General features: G+C 35.2%; 1 protein-coding gene across 2 annotated transcripts in view; it reads right to left on the bottom strand.

Annotated features, from left to right (window-relative positions):
- LOC150077258 (uncharacterized) overlaps nt 1–16,610 on the bottom strand; it is a 165,074-nt gene that overhangs the window by 108,814 nt on the left and 39,650 nt on the right. For both annotated transcript variants that reach the window (XM_090386461.1, XM_090386460.1), the window contains exon 2: nt 13,407–13,507. In XM_090386461.1, the coding sequence (XP_090242587.1) occupies nt 13,407–13,489 (83 nt within the window). In that variant the 5' untranslated portion in view covers nt 13,490–13,507. The remainder of the gene's footprint in view (nt 1–13,406; nt 13,508–16,610) is intronic.

Here is a 16,610-nt window from a genome sequence, read left to right as displayed (position 1 = left end):
AAGAAAGCAAGATCCTCTCCATGCTTGTTAATACACTGCAATCACTGTCACCTAGTGGTTATTTTATCTGCAGATTCTTAATGCATGAAAAATCACTGCTGATAATCAGAACCATGGTATTACTCCCTCATGTTGCCTCTCTAATATGCTGCTGCAGAAAACAATCCTCCAATAAATCCACAAAAGTCTTGCTAGCGTGCGAGTGACCAATCCACAAGTTCGAGTGAATATATGGAAAATTAAAATCCTCCATATTAGACAATCTGACTTACTTACCCACCCTATTTCTCTGTACAGTTGTACGTTGTACTCAGAGTCATTAGGCCTATAACACTCCTACTCTAATTTTTGCTTTCCCAGTGCTTAACATCACACCAAACTGACCCAACATTGCACTGGCCACTCATGTCAACTGGATGTACTGCCTTAGATTCTATGTGCTTCTTAACTAAGAGCATAACCTCTCTCTCCCCCCTCCTAACCTGCCTGTATGCATTGTACTCCCCATATTCCAATTCTGCGTCCCTTATATCTGACTGACACCACGTCTCTGAAATCCTAACAATCTCTACATTTGATGTCTTGACCAGCACTTAAAATTGATCAAATTTATTTACTATACTCCTAGCTTTGGTGTACATGCAAGTATACATGTACCTGTTCTTACTCTTAGTTACCCTAGCACAGCCCACGTATTTACTTGTTTCTCGATAACTCCCATCAGAATTTCCTGAAATCTCCAGCATCTTGCTTTCAAGACTGCTGGCTCATTCCAATAGAAGCAGTGCAAAAATCTCTCACATCCGCCTATGGCCATTGTTAATCTATCATTCTGTGTCTTCCCGGAGCTAGCAGGTTCTCACCCACCTAAGACTGCCTCCATGCATCAGCAAATATCCTCGAACCTCTTCTATTTAAGTGTATCCCATTTCTGTAGAAACGATCTCGTCTGTAACAAGCATAGACCAGGCTGAGTAAAATTCTACTCCATTAGCCTTCCACAATCTCTTCAGGGCCGAATGGATTGACACGCTCTCAATTATGCAATATTCCCTCCTATCGTGTCTGGGCAGAATTGCAGACACTTTCAAATTTAACCCTAACTGGAGACTTTTTTTCTAACATTGCTCTGTGCTTGTTAAATAAGTTTAACTTACTCTTAATGTCATTAGTGTCAACGTGTACAACCACTTTTTGTGACCTTAAAAGATGCGATCTGCCTGTACAACGTAATCAGCTTTTTTTCCCTGGCAAATATAACCTGGTCCTATTCCACCTATCTTTTTGCATAATATATTTCCTATTTTCCCAAAAAAGTCACCGACAACAACTAAGTTCTGTAGGACCAGCGCATTCTGTCTTGTGGGTTGCTGCTGTGTTTCCCGATGATCAAATGCAAGCTGTGGCGTTGATGTGAGCAGAAGAGAGCTTGATGAGCTCCTCAAATTTAATTATTTCGAGAGATCCATTCGGAAATTTACGGCAGCAGTTGGTATACAGAGATCTCAACTGCTCATATCTCCTCGTTTTATCTTTGATTAGATGGAGAAGATCATCGTCCATTGCATTTATGTTGGGCAGTATCTTCTGAAGTTAGGTAGTTTTCTGTTGTACGGATGAGGTTCCTCTATTGCTTCGCGTTGCCTTATGTGAAACGCCCTCGTGAGTAATCCCGTCAAAGACAAGGGGAAGTTTCAACCTTTTTCACAAGGTGGCTGAGTTAGTCGGTCTCAGCGAGGGTAGCATGGTTTTTCTCCCTAAAATTGAGGCCCTTCGTCTAGCAAACAGAAAAACTGACCACAGAACACAAGCAATTTACGTATTACCTAAGTTGCTGATACACCTAAAAAAAACTCTACCACAACCAAATCTATGTGAAAACTGAACGCAAACGAACAGGAGAACATTAATGTTATTACTACAACTGCGTAATTAGAGGAATCAGTTTTACGTAATCAAATCTTTGAAACAGTGGATATAAAATGATTATTACTTTCATTCTTCAGTCTGCAGCATGTTTCTTAGTGGCACACTGTCATTTCAAGTATATTTGACTATTAGATATCATGAATAGTCTTATGTACATGCATTCCTGCCAAGGCTACTCAAACCTATTTATGCATGTGTGTTTGAAATAAGTAAAGCTTAAAAATGAAGTATAGAACACCATCTAAAAATTGGGAATACGAAATAACAGACAACTTACCTGAAAATCTATTTATTGATAAAAGATAGATGATTGTTGTTCTTGTGATTAAGGGTTTTTGGCACAAGGCCTCCTGGGCCTGTTCACCATTTACTGATGAATAAAAGACAGAAAAATATGGAACTGCGGAGTTATTAGACACAGATGACCTTAACGCAGAGTCATCCACGCGAAATGTTCGTCAACGATGTAGTGACTTCCCGTGAAAATGTAGAAAGTTGCCACCGTATTATTGAGAACAGAATTTCAATGTGCCATTGGCGAATTGAAAGCTGAAAGGAGAAGGTCAAAAGAAAAGAAAGTAATGAGCGAAATATGCCTATTCCTATAAATAGATTCAGGATCAGGGTAAATGTACAATCGCAATAGTTTAGAACGGAGAGTATTTTTTTTTATAAAATTCATTACAACTCTGCGCTTTCGTAGTAAATATTCTATTCACGATGGCTCTGGTTTACAGAAGATGTATTGCTTTCATTGCTCCAGCTGCTGCTTAGAACATCTTTCCAGTTACTTCTGATATTGCTAACTGATGCTATTCCGAATGTCCTCAACAACTGTCGTCCTGCTAAAAGACGTCTGTAACCTTGCTCCGATTCGATGCGTGCTCTGAAGTGATTGCTGCACAGAAATGTACTCAGGCCCAGGAGTAATCAATTGACGAGGAAATGGATATTTACACTAAGCGCGAGTTCGAGTATTATGTAGTAATGAATGCCTGCAGTAGGTTGAAGATACGACCGTGCTGTCGTTGCTAAGGGCGGTATGAATATATTGGGATAAAAAAAAGTCACCATCTAAGAAAGCTACTTCGAGAAATGTACGTATCTCGCAAGTACAAAAAGAAGACTCAAATCCACGATGAACCGCTTGAATTAATTAGGTTACTTAATTATTTTTATTGGAATTAAAGGGGCAAATATTAAAATAGCAAATAAATGACATCTCCTTTGGATTTGAATAACGCGTTCATTAAATCAGACTACTTTTAGCAACCCACCTGCACATATCTTAGTTCACATCTAATTTTTTTCATTATACTGTATATTGAAAAAGGCAATTACGAAAAATATTTACCCACAATATAAAATTTACTTCTTAAACTACAATAATTTAATGTAATCATAATTAAAATAAGACTGTGAGAAGGAAAAGCGTTGCAAAAAAACGAATATTCCAAAAATCAAATAGAAAGGACATTTTGAAAGAAAAGCTATTTTGTATTAAGGCTTATAGCAAAAAGAAAGGAGCAAAAAGAAAGGAGAAAAAAATGGAGAAAAAGAAAGAATACGACCATAAGTTTAGAATATTTTAAATAATTTTACCACGGCGTTAGTGTCGCTGATCTAAATTTATCATTTAATGGTTTTTAAAACTTAAAGCTTGTTTAAAATATTCTAAATTTATATTCTTATTCTTTCCACACTATCTCTTGTTTCTTCTACCAACTGCAATGCTTAATACAAAATAGTGAATTGAATTTAATCCAATATATCGCGAGGTGTCGGTCAGATTAAGGGTAATGAGGTAAGCTTGACTGAAAGAAGTGAATGGCTTATTAAAATCAGGTAGATATTTTAACGAAGACTGAGCGCTTTTAGAGTTAGAATTAAATTCATAATTTATTCTCCGATTGTTTTGTATTGTTGTTACAGTACGTATAGTCTCTGTGGACTGTTAATGCCATCTATCGGATATTGCTATAAGCATATCAATTAGGCTTCAAAATATTTATCAAAGCGCACTTGCAGGTTTAGTTACGTCCCACCCGAAAAGTGGACTGTTCTTTGGTTCTTTTAAAATGTGAGATTTAAAGCAGTTGGAAAATTATGTGCATAATAAACAAATAAACTAATAATAATAATAAACTGATAAATTATGTGCGACAGTTCACCCGATTTTAAACTACATTAGAAATTTATTTGGAACTGAAAAATTACTTGAATCTGAACTATTTTTTTTTTTTACCATCAAAATTCGGCATTAGAAAAAGAAAACCTTATAGGAAATTGATAATGTAAAAGTGCCATCAGTTTTTTTTTTTAGCTGATGCACCAGATACGAGGGGTATCAAAGTTTTACTGATGTTCTTCTGTATATTATATGAAAGTTATATCTTACTGACTGTATTGCTTGCTTTTTTAGTAATATATGCAGTAGTAACAGTACTCTAAATCTTGTTCTTTTGTTACAGAGCTGAATGTGTGGCAAAGTGTCATCATGGATAAAGTAGAATATCGATCGATTATCAAATTCCTGTTTTTGCAAGGCAAACATTAAAGCACTATCGGTGAAGTGGTGTGTGTGTGGGTATATTTGTTCATCGTACGACGATGTAAAGGATTGATGAAGACAATTCATGTCCGGTCGGGAGAGCGTCCTCAATGAGGGAAGAAGTGGACAACCATCCATATGTAACACTGTTGAATTCGTGGAGAAAATTGAACAGCTGATCCGCAATGAACCAGACAGCTGCTAGACTGGGATAAGCAATGTATCAATGGGAGCATAATTCACAATCAGTTGAATATGAATAGGGTCCCAGCACCATGGATCCCTCGCTTTCTCAGATGACTCCAGAAAGAAAAAAAAAAAAAGCACGCCTGCTCTGCTGAATTGATCGCCATGTGCGACAGCCACCCTGCATTGTTTTTTTTTTCCTAGAAAGATGACTATGGATGAATGGTGGATACATCACTTTGACCCAGAAACAAAATAGGTGTCAAAACAATGGAAACATTCATCATCGACAACTCCCAAAAAGGTTAGAGCGCAACTGAGAGCAATATCTCAGGAAGATATTGCTGTCATTTTTCTGTGATGAGATGGGAATGTTCAGCAAAGGCGTGTTGTTGCTTCATGACAGCACACCAATCCACACTGTTGTCAACTATTGACATTTCATATCTTGCTACACCCGCATTATTTTCTGACTTGGCACCTTTTGACTTCCTCTTTCTGCAGCTGAAATCATGCTTTTGCTGAGTCAGAAGTTACGTCTGCCAGCAGAAAATCTGTGCGTTGGAGGCAGTTGAAAGCAAAGGTATAATGAGAGTGATAATAATATACCGACCAGAAGACTGAAGAGTATGGCGTGAGTCTCTACATGCAGCTGGAACTGGCAAGGAAGAGTGAATGTCTTATTATGGATGACCTCAGTCTGCTACTAATTGATGGGAATAAGTGGAGGAGAAACTCGCCGTAAGAAAAAAAATATTTTAAAATAAAATTCTTAAAAAAAAACTAAATTATTATTATTTGTACCAGAAAGTTAGAGAAAGACAAGGGGTAATAATATTCTAGACCTCATCATTACTCACGATCAGATGACATCACAGGGCTTACAGTACAGGAACCACTGGAGGTAAAGATCAAGCAGGCATTAATTACAAGATGAAGAAAGATGTTGCGGTAGTTAAAGGCCGGGGTTTTAATTTCAGAAGAGGGGTCCATGGCAGTTTAAGGCGTTACATGGCATCCATTACTTAGGAGGTTTGCAGAAGATGGAGGAATATATTAGAATCATGGAGCACCTTCAAAGTAATAATCATGGAAGCAATGAACGCATATCATTAAGAAAATATATGAACGAGGAAGATGCCGGGATGGACGAATACTTTTTCATGTATACCTTTGTGTACTGGGTGTAAGAAAGTCTTATATAACCCAATTGATGAAGTGAATACGTACTACGCATCGGTTTTTACTGACGAAAGACCATTTATGAGAGAGGTAGAGCCATCTGAAATCAATGATTTCGAAATTATGGATGACTGTTTACTAGAAGCGCAGCAAAAGTCTGTGGCTTCCTTGCACTATATGACGACTATTAATACTAATATCCTTTTGTTCTTGGCCGGAAGTCCTGGAGTCGAAATTGTTGTTTGTTCTTTGGCAGAGACTACATGTTTTTCTCCGGAAAGTCTGGTTTTCTCCTGCAAGCGGACGAATAACCTTTCACAAGAAAGATCGGGTTTCCTCAGTAGGAAAGCCGATCTTTCTTGTGACTTTCTCTCGAGACTGAACTGCTGCGTAATGATAAGCCCAGTCATTTGGACTGTGATATTGATTAATATGATGAGCAAGGAATGAAATTCTTGAAGTAGATGGTCTGTGTTTGGCCACTTCTAAAGATTCGTCATTTTCTAGCATCAATGGGAAAAAAAAATCAGAGCTGAGTTGTCAGATGAGAAGCCTGGAATTCTATCAGCAAGGTATGAACTAGCCTTTTATACTTTCCCGATTGAAATACATAGATGTGGGACGACCACGCCATCAAAGGAGTTTACAGGATTCCATTATTGTGCTTTAAGGTCAATGTGTTTCTGTGACAACTTCGAATCAAACTTAACGTTTTCCACCCATTGCGTGTTTCCCATGGGAAACACGCAATGGATGGAAAAATGGACTAATGCGCAAGCGTTCTACCATCTGATATTAATTGTGGTTTTAAATTATTCTGTAGGCGCCGTTTCTCGAAAAATTATTAATTTTTATATAATTTCTATTAGTAATTAGTATTATTTTCAGGGTTAGCCTACTACTCTAATATGAACACCGTTAATTAACTCGATTGAGGCAATATTAATTACCAATAATTAGGGTAGGCTATGGTTCTAAAGTAGGCAACATGCCCCCATGACAACAGTGGCTTTTTAGGGGAAGATTAATTCCCTCCCCTTACTGAAACTTAATCTAATAACATTTTTGTTCTATCATTATAATAGTGACACTCCTTTCAATGATATAATTGCATATTATTTCCATAATTGCATATTATAGAAATTACAATTTAAATTCATTAAAAAAATTTAATATCTTTATATCAAACCTTAATTCCGGTACGACAGTTCTTTAAGTGCTAATAAAAACTCCTTGTAAATTGAATTATATATTTTTAGCTCTTTCCTACCAATTTCTAGACTCAGTACCGTTCAGGTGATGACTTGATATTCTTTTTCACACTAACAAACACTCCCATAGCACAATGCTAAATAATATACAAAAACAGAGCATTTTCATTTTATCAACAGATTTCAGGCTCGAATCTTTGTTTTCGCTTATGTCAGTATTCTGGTGATTAATAAACATTAGGTAGGCTTAACTTGTCAGCTGAAGAATCAGATAACATGCCCCTCGTGAATAGTTATACACTCTTCCCTATAATGATTGCCACGGGATTAATAATTCATGTTCCTTTTACAGGGTGTAAACCGCTCAGCTTCAAACTTTTCATATACCCACTTGGGAGTTGGAATATCTTTGTTAACACGTGCTTTTTCTAAAACGGCCATGTAATCTCCTAATTATTTTTCCATTCATAACTGTCATATTTAAAAGTGTTTGATCGTCTCTATTAACTTCAGGATTTTCGCAGCGAAACTGGTAGTTTTTACAGCCACCACATTCTAAGTTCCTTAGGTTATTCTGAACATGGATATTTTGGTCTTGAGGCAAAATTCGAAAAAGATTCTAACGTTATGTTAAACGTGGAAATAGAGTAAATTTTAATGGTTTGAATACGAAATTCTAAATATGCTAATTTTTTTTCCTTTCCTATTCGACCTTAGCCCTCAATATCGAACATTAACATTACAAATTGCTTGAGGTGGCAAGGATGGCAAAGCAAGAGCGCATTAATTACACCAAAGGATGTCCTATGAGATTCTGTACTCTGGAGGATTTAAGCTAACCAAATTTATGTTCATTTTTCTTCGGTTCTTTTGACTTTGAAGTGGGGATCTCCACTTTTTCTTATCTAAGGATAGTTGAAGCTACAGTTATCATCGTGTTCGATGGTTATTTTCAATGACAGTAAGAGATAATTTAGAACTATAATTAACAATCTTTGGCACTGCTCTCGGTCTACATAACTAAATATTCGAAAATTAACTGAGAGAAAAAAAAATTACATTTGTGATACCTTTCATTATACTTAAAAGAAAGAAACGTTTGTCATCTATACGCAGTCAAATTAATAAATCAAATATAACTGCAAAAAACTTATTCAATTAAAAAGAAACAAAAATGCAATCCCCCGAAAAATTATAACGATAACATAGTTAAAAAAAGAGGTTAATAAATTATGTAAACAGTAGTAACAACAGCGGAACAAAAGTAGGAAAATGTCTTTTACAGAATACAACCTTAATTGCACGATAAAAAATTCTGAATTAATAATTATGTGATTTTGCAACAGATTTCAGCTAAGGAATGTTATTAGTATGTTTCGGTTGTCTTCAAGCGGTTTTGTTTCAGTGAAGGTTGTAAGCTGAGTAACTTAACTAAGGCACTCTGTGCTCCATCTTATAAAAAAGTTATTATGAAAATTAATTATTAAAAGGAAAGAAGCAACCCTCCGATGATAACGTAGTTAAAAAGAAAGATTTTAAAGGTATTATACAAGAATGTTATATACAAACATTCGTGTAATAAGGGATGTTTAAATGACACATGGGAAAATATGTAGATTTGACTTTGCAAAAGAATGGTACATAATCACCAAGGTTTTAAACAGAACTCTCGGGAGAAGGGAGTTACGTTTTCCCCTTGAGTTAACCAGTTTTTACAGTCCACAACATGCAAATTGGTGGATAAATTGACACTTGTATAGAATATCTTCTTTTTCTTGTCCACTGAAAGACCTTCGCCTGTACAGAGGCAAGGGGAAAATGGATATCGATCATAAGTCATTATGTTGACTGGAGAGTTGGGACAGCATTCGAGGGTTGATTTGCATACTGTATGGACTGATATAAACACTGAATCGTGAGCAAAACCGTACTTTATCGTGAGATCAGCTAACTGAGTCTGGACTGAAGAGGTTTAGAAATTCTTCCAGTCTGGGAGGGGACTCCAAACAAATAAGTGACGAAACCATTATATTGTCGCCGAGGGATATAAACACATAATACACAATAAAAAGCTCATATCAGCACTGAAGAATTCCCAATCAGCAAACGAACAATTGACATAATGTTACAAAATCGAATTTACTCTGACTAGTACAGTTCAAAGTTGGATTAATTTAGTATAAAAGGGGAGACAACCAAAGGCAAGAACTTTCATTATTCTGTGCCTGTAAATCTAATGCATTGTATGGTCGATTTGCCTGTTTTGATGTATAAAATGCCCATTTCTCCAAGGGGAATTACAACAGTCACTGGAGGCAAAATAATTCATCCGTGGTGTAAAGCAACGTGGGATTCGATCTAGGGTCTTTTTCCGTAATGTGAAGATCGTAACGTGCTAGCTGTGTGTGCAGCACAAACCAATTTCTCCCAATAGATTTAAACCGTTTTATTTGAATGATTCGTGTATAAAAAAGGTATATGACGATTGTATTAAAGAACGAAAAGCATTAATAAAGTTTGATCGGCAGGCTGAAAGAGTTTTCCTTTGCACTCTATTAGAAAGATTTGTGTGCTTATTTTCACACAGAACACTTAAAAGCGTCCTATTTTTTTTTTTTTTTTTTTTTTTTATTAAAGCTGTTTGAAAAATTCTAGTTTACACAAAAACCTTGAAGAAGAATGAAAACTGACAGATAAAAGAAGTGGTCTTTTGTAGTTGTTTACCGAAACTGACACATCATAGTAACATAATCGTATTCATTGCAGATAAGTTTTTGTGAGAAACAAGACGTGGCGAATTTCATAAATATTAACATGAATAATTCATCTCGCAATTAGAATAAAGCGAATTTTAGGCGTATAAGGATTCTGTCATCGAGACTAGGCTGTGATCCCAAAGGGAAAACTAGCAGGGGAAAGCGTTTTGTGAGATATTCTAAAGATAAAACATGCATCAGGTAAGATAGGAGCAAACACATCAAGTAGCCGTTTAGAAAGAAACCTTGGGAAAAATAAATAAATAAAACGATCAATAACCGAATCCCATCAGCTGAATTTCGCAAAATGTTTAACATTTGGGGCAATGGAGACTGGAAACGCAAGAATGTTTGCTGATTCTGTCGAGGCAGTGTTAGTTGAGTCAGAAAACTACCAGATTGGGAGAATACAGACTTATAGATTAACAACAGCCGCAGGCAGAGGTGAAAGCGATTCTTGCACTGCTTCTATTGGAATGAGCAACAGCCTTGAAAACAAGATGCTGGGGATTTCAAGAACTGCTGGGAGTCATCATGGAACAAGTAAATACATGGTCTTTGTTAGGGTAACTAAGAGTAAGAACAGGCGTTCCTCTACTTGCATGTAAGAACAATGCTAGGAGTATAGTAAATAAATTTTAAATGCAGATCAAGACGTCAAAATGTGGACATTAAGATATCAGAGACACGGTTTCGCTCAGATATAAGAGATGCAGAATTTGAATATGGGGAGTATAATGTGTACAGAAAGGACAGTGTATATAGTTTATTGTCAAGGTTCAAGCGGGTGAAGGATATTATTATAAGACTCAATTATATTCAGTTTCAAAAGAAATGTGCTCTATTTTCATGAAACCATAACTACTTAGAACTAAAATTCCGGTCCTGCATAATTTAAGCTTTTAATAATGAATACGATTAACCTCACACAAACGCAACTTTCACAAGACGTTGTCAAATCTGTTTATAAGAATGTTGATTAGACATTATGTTTATAGATCCCACTCCACCAAAAGAACAGACCTTAGCGCATGGACGGGTTCTAAAAAAGGCCAATGTACTACAATTTACCTTCCTAACTATCCCATACATATTTAATCGGATTCAAGCCAGGTTTGGATGTCTGCTCCATCCTAACAATATTTTAATTTTATTATCGTCCAATATTATCCAAGTCAATATTTTCGTCCATAAAATAATTCAGGATCTATTCAACCACTCTTCAGAGATTCCATAGAGCTTCAAATACCTCTTAAGATCTTGTCCCTATACCTCTGAGCAATTAAAGTATCTACGGAAGAGATGTGGTGATCATTGAGACTATTTATCATGTCGTCTCTTAAGAGCATAAATAAGATCTTTTTCCCTGAGGATTGAAGGATGGAGAGCATTCGACGCGCGCTCTCTCTCTCTGATGAGATCTGCAAAAAGTGCACACTGGTATTTTGCTCCAGACAGCAGAGAGAGAGAGAAAAAAAGTTCTCATTAATTCAGGTGGACTGACCATGAGCAATCTTCCATGGTTTCTTCGCTTAATACGTTCTATGTACAGTTTTCCTTAAAACAGATCCTTGAGCGTTCGGGAGAGAAGAGGAGCGAGCTGTTTGGATGATATCTTTCCTATGGAAGCCGTTTCCCATACCATCTTGTTTTGCTCCAGTATATTGGAGCTAATAGTCATCCCGGCTTATGTAACTCTTCTCCCCTGATAATAACGCCTAAATTATCATTCTTCATATCTTTACTGCTCAGGCTTCTGCTTGTAACTGCAAATATCAGCAACCATCCATCGTTCCATATTTTCCGGCCCAATAAGATTTGTTGTAACCCATTAGATTACAAATGAATTTCTCAGATGTAGGGCGCACTGTTATAGCCAGTGTAACTTTCATGCACCAAAGGTAACATATTCTAATGTCATTAAATTTCATCAGGATACCAAGATTTATATTAAAATTTGTACAAATTAATATTTTTTATTTAAAATGTTTAATTATTTATCATGAATAACTTAAAATTGTTTAGAAAAATAGTTTGTAATTTAAATTTTGGACACCATTGTATATGCCCTCGCGGTAATCCAGTTGATATAATCACCGTCCACCCTACACTGGTGGAAAAGACGAGTTTGAATCCTGTCAATGACGCGAGGGATTTTATGGGCTTTTTCACAACGTAATTGGGTTGGTTGGTCTTAGAGAAAGGGTAGCATGGTTCTTTTATCCCGAAACCTGGACTTTTACGACCAGCAAATAAAATCGACCACAGAAGACAATATTTTCAATATGGTCGAAGCCACTGATGTGTCTAAAAACCTACAACAACCGGTGTGTTTCAACTTCTTCAATAAAGATTTCTTTGCATATAATCTTTTCTCCGACTGTTGTATACTATGGTATTACTAAATCCACACGTATTTACAATGCATAGTCACTTAACAGATAGAATATTATTTCTGCTTGTTATCTTATTAGGAAGTTAATAACACCACTCACATGTGATACATAAGGAAGAAGTACAGTGTGCATTATGATAATTAGTACCTGAGCGTTGAATAAAAGAAATTGCATTGGTTGAATGTCAGTACTTATCTTTCATTTGTTTTCATAGACACATACTCAATGATTATCTAATTACTCGCCATTTTTCAGATATTTGCTATTTTTAAGTAAAAATAGTTGTCTAAATAAACTTAACAAAATAATTCAAAAAGTTTAACGATGCAGCATGTTGGTGAAGGGTAAAGGAAACCGACCTTGTTTTTTCGCAAACATGTTATTCGAAGTGATTGGCACCATCATATTCAAGTTACAGTATTTACTGAAACTTGAATATGATTAAACCATGCACGTAGGTAGCACCGATGAAACTTTTGACAGCAACTTTTGGCAGATTGATTCGAGCTAAATTAATTTTAAAATTATCTTGTACGCAAGTTAAAAACAAGAAAAATTTTCTCCCAATAATATAGGGCAATAGCTATATCAATTTCTTAATTTAAATATGCATTCGGGGCTTAAAAGTATCGACACGGCCATAGCTGGCTTTATAAGTTGAATTATCAACATCCATCTGGAATAAAAGGAGTTTTCTTTTATTAAATACCATCTGGGAAACTCCGATATTTCATTTACCTAAAGAACAACGTCTCCTCTTCTTTCTACAATGACAGTATTGATATACCATTAAGAAAACTATCTAATCCAGCAACAGAGGTAAGATATCAACGCTGCCTGTTATAACATTGACTCTGTTAAAAGCTTTTGATAAAACAAGAAAAACTGGAGTGCCATTATTAGCTATGTACCCAATGCCATGAGAAAATAACACAAGATTCGTGGCAGTTACTGTCAAGAATCTTGGATTACCCTCACATCCCAGGTCCAGTGAAATAACAGCGTCTTGTAACGTTGCAACACCACCACCTAACGTGTCTAAATGCTTGACCTTTAAGGCCTTTCCCAGATCATGTAGTGCTGCGAGTTTCTAATACGGTACTCCTAGGAGACATAATTAAATATATAGAATTTTTACTGCTATCAGTTAATTTAGTTTATAGTTAATAATAATTATAAAAGAAGTCAGACATACCTGCAGTCAACTGCATCAGTAGTTTGTCCGATCCATAGAAGGCAAGCTATGAGTGTTACTCCAAACTGCAACGTAGTCTGCATTTCTTGTATGTAAGAGGGCTAAAAAGAAAATTAGCACTTTTTGATTAGAAATTAGTAAGGGACAGCAAACCTTTATAAAGGAAGCTACTAAGTAAACTTATAAAATGGACTGAAGTTGTAGCTAAACAACTTAAAGTTTTCCTTCTGAAAATGAGTTGCATTTTTCCAGGAAAGAAATGTTAGTCATCCTGAATGTGAGCACCAGGATACATAGATATATTTTACTAAATATATTAGTAATAGATACATTTCAGCTAAGCAAACTTTAATTTTCTGACGTGATGATATCAAAGAATAACAATGAACTTTTGCTTAAGAAACATTTAGGAGACTTTGAGAAACGTGACAGTTGAAACATTTAAAGTAATGATTCAGCTGTCACTACAATTCAAGATAAACTATGGAACGCCAGGTTCCATAATTTTTCTTAAAACTTAGAATCATTTCACTCAGATGTTACTTTCAATTACACATCTCAATCGATCCTTCAATGACAGCTTGAAATGACAATAATGCGATTGCAAATTTTAAAGAAAGAATATGTCAAAGTATTCTTATATACAAAGCTAGCGAATGGAAGAAATATTATTTTAGTCACATAATTACAGTAATTTAATAAAATGCCATCTTTTTGGTGAATTATTTTACGACACAGTTGCCACAGGAAAGAATTTCAAAAGTTAATTTGATAATAATGAACCTTTGTGATGGAATGAGGTAAGATGTCCAAGGTTCATTACGTGAACATTACACAATTGACAGAATTACCCGGAGCGAGTTAGAGGTGAGCTATTCAGGCGAAAATCACTGAACTGCAATAAGAGAAGCTTGAAGGTTGTAAATGTATCCCAGATGGTAAGTTATTATCATCAAAATGGTTATGAAAGTAGCTTCATAATTTGCTGTATAAATTAAAGATTAGATTGGTAATATTATCATCTCGAGACGTCCGTGGTCATTATTACTATTGCGTTAGCTTGGTGGGCATCAATTAAGCCACTGAATATCGTTTCTCAGCATGCATTAAGTTAACTGAAGGCAGAAAACTCGCTCCTTTAGTCTGTGTGGTGTATTTGCTTTTAGTTACACTCTCCTTGGACACGAAAGAATTTGATGCGAATTACTTAAGGAAATATATCTTGGAGAAATTTAATGTGTACCAGAAAGTTCTGTTGGGCATTTCTGATATACTCTTATCGTTTCATAATGTTTCGCAACCTTTGTAAGATCCATTTTGATAGAGGCGCTAAGATATCTTGCGGTCATTTACGAAGCAGTGGTAACCAACTTTTTCATTATAATGCAAATGTTATCGTCTTTTAACCTATTCAAGACAATTCTTACAGAAAAAATTGTCTTTATATCCTCGACGTGTATTATTCAAACAATTTTTATCATCAGCCATAAGACCACATCACGGAATTTCAAAGAGACTTCAATTACCAGATATTATCACTTAGTTTTAGCAATAAGTCTATCTCAGGAGTCCACTCAAAAGAGGAGTCTGGTAATGAAGTTTTGATAAATCTTCATGGTTTTTGATTTTTATTTAAATGTGGTGTGTGAATTCAGCGCAAAAGACAAAGCTGCCTTTCGCATTACAACTATTGTTCACCAACAGAATTATCTGGCCTTCCGCTATTTATATTATCAGAGAAATTCTCTTACTGGAACTACTTGAAGATAATGGATTATTCCACTTCATTAGGTTACTGCAATTCAGTAGATTGTTTCTTTAATTAAAGAAGTAAGAATAATTACTGATAATTACTGACAAGGAGAGAGGCTTGAGAAGAATTTATTTTTCATGTTCTGCGGAGAATGCTTTAATGACCAAATTACATGGAAACATCAATTTATTCTGCCCGTTTCCATCCTATTCGCAATTTATCTAACTTTAAAAAAACACAGCTTATTTACAATATTGCAAATTTACCTCAGTTTGTGGTAAAGGATCTAAAACATCCAACTGAAAGTGAAATAAAGTAAAACACAGTTCAATAAATAAAAGATATCGGACTTTATACCAGGTGAAAATACATGGTAAAAATTCAAAGAACTTGAATTCAATTTCATGGATCTAAGTACATTGAAAACCAAACTACAAAAATTGATTTATTTCAAATAGTATTCTTTAAAAAATTAATAATATAATAACTAAATGTTTAATTGATTTAATAAAAATAACAGTAATATTTACTACCTGAATATCAGTAGCAATTGCAAACAACGCGCAAAGTTTAGCATGCTAAATTCAAAAATTCTAGGTGGCCATTTAAGAGGGCCGTTAGTATTATTTTTTTTTTTTTTTTGCGTTTACATTTTATTTAGCAGAAAGAAAGTTAGTGAGAGGAAGTGGGTAACTTTCAGCATATTACAGTCTTGTTTCTTCAGTAAGACAGACATTAGCTGTTACAAGACAAATCAACATGTTCGACAGGAAAAGGGCAGACCTGACGAAGAGTCAAGGGTGAAATGATGAGTCTAAGATTCCCTGATTGGGTTTAACACAACCAGATATTGAGGCTATGATCAGCCTTTTCTATTAAAAGATACACGTTACATACAAAGCTTCAGAAGAAACCAAATTTGAAGAAATTAATTCTAGAATTAGATAAACGTGAACAGAACTTTCTTAAATTTTAGTGCATCTGAACTCTAACTTTTAATTTAACTGAAGGCAGACCACATTTATATTATATCAAAGAAAATAGTGGTTTGTTAAATTTAATTTGCATTACCTAATTTCCTAAAGCGATTATGGTATTTGAGTACCTAATTGCAGTTATTCTATCTTTATTGGGTTGGTTTGGAGATTTAGAAAATGCGTCCTGATTTAAGAATCATGATAACGATTATTCATTCAGTAATAATTATAATTGGATTAATTTATTTGCAAATAAAACTGTTCCTTAATTTAGCAAAAATTATATTTTTTGTCTTGAAGCACCGAATCTTATTTCTCCTATATGATTCTCCCAGAATTAATTTCCTCAGCGCGTTATCTATCGGGAAAGATAATTCCAGTCCTGCGGAAGTTCAACTGTGTTTACGAGAAATCCGAGAACATTCTAGCTGTCGATGAGAGATAAAAAATATAAAAAGTGCCATTAAGGGGAAA

Source organism: Mastigoproctus giganteus, chromosome 12, assembly GCF_048544385.1.
Source record: "Mastigoproctus giganteus isolate SK-2022 chromosome 12, ASM4854438v1, whole genome shotgun sequence".
Classification (NCBI taxonomy): Eukaryota; Metazoa; Arthropoda; class Arachnida; order Uropygi; family Thelyphonidae; genus Mastigoproctus; species Mastigoproctus giganteus.
Note: the sequence above shows the minus strand (reverse complement) of the source record. Positions and strands in the feature narration are given on the sequence as shown.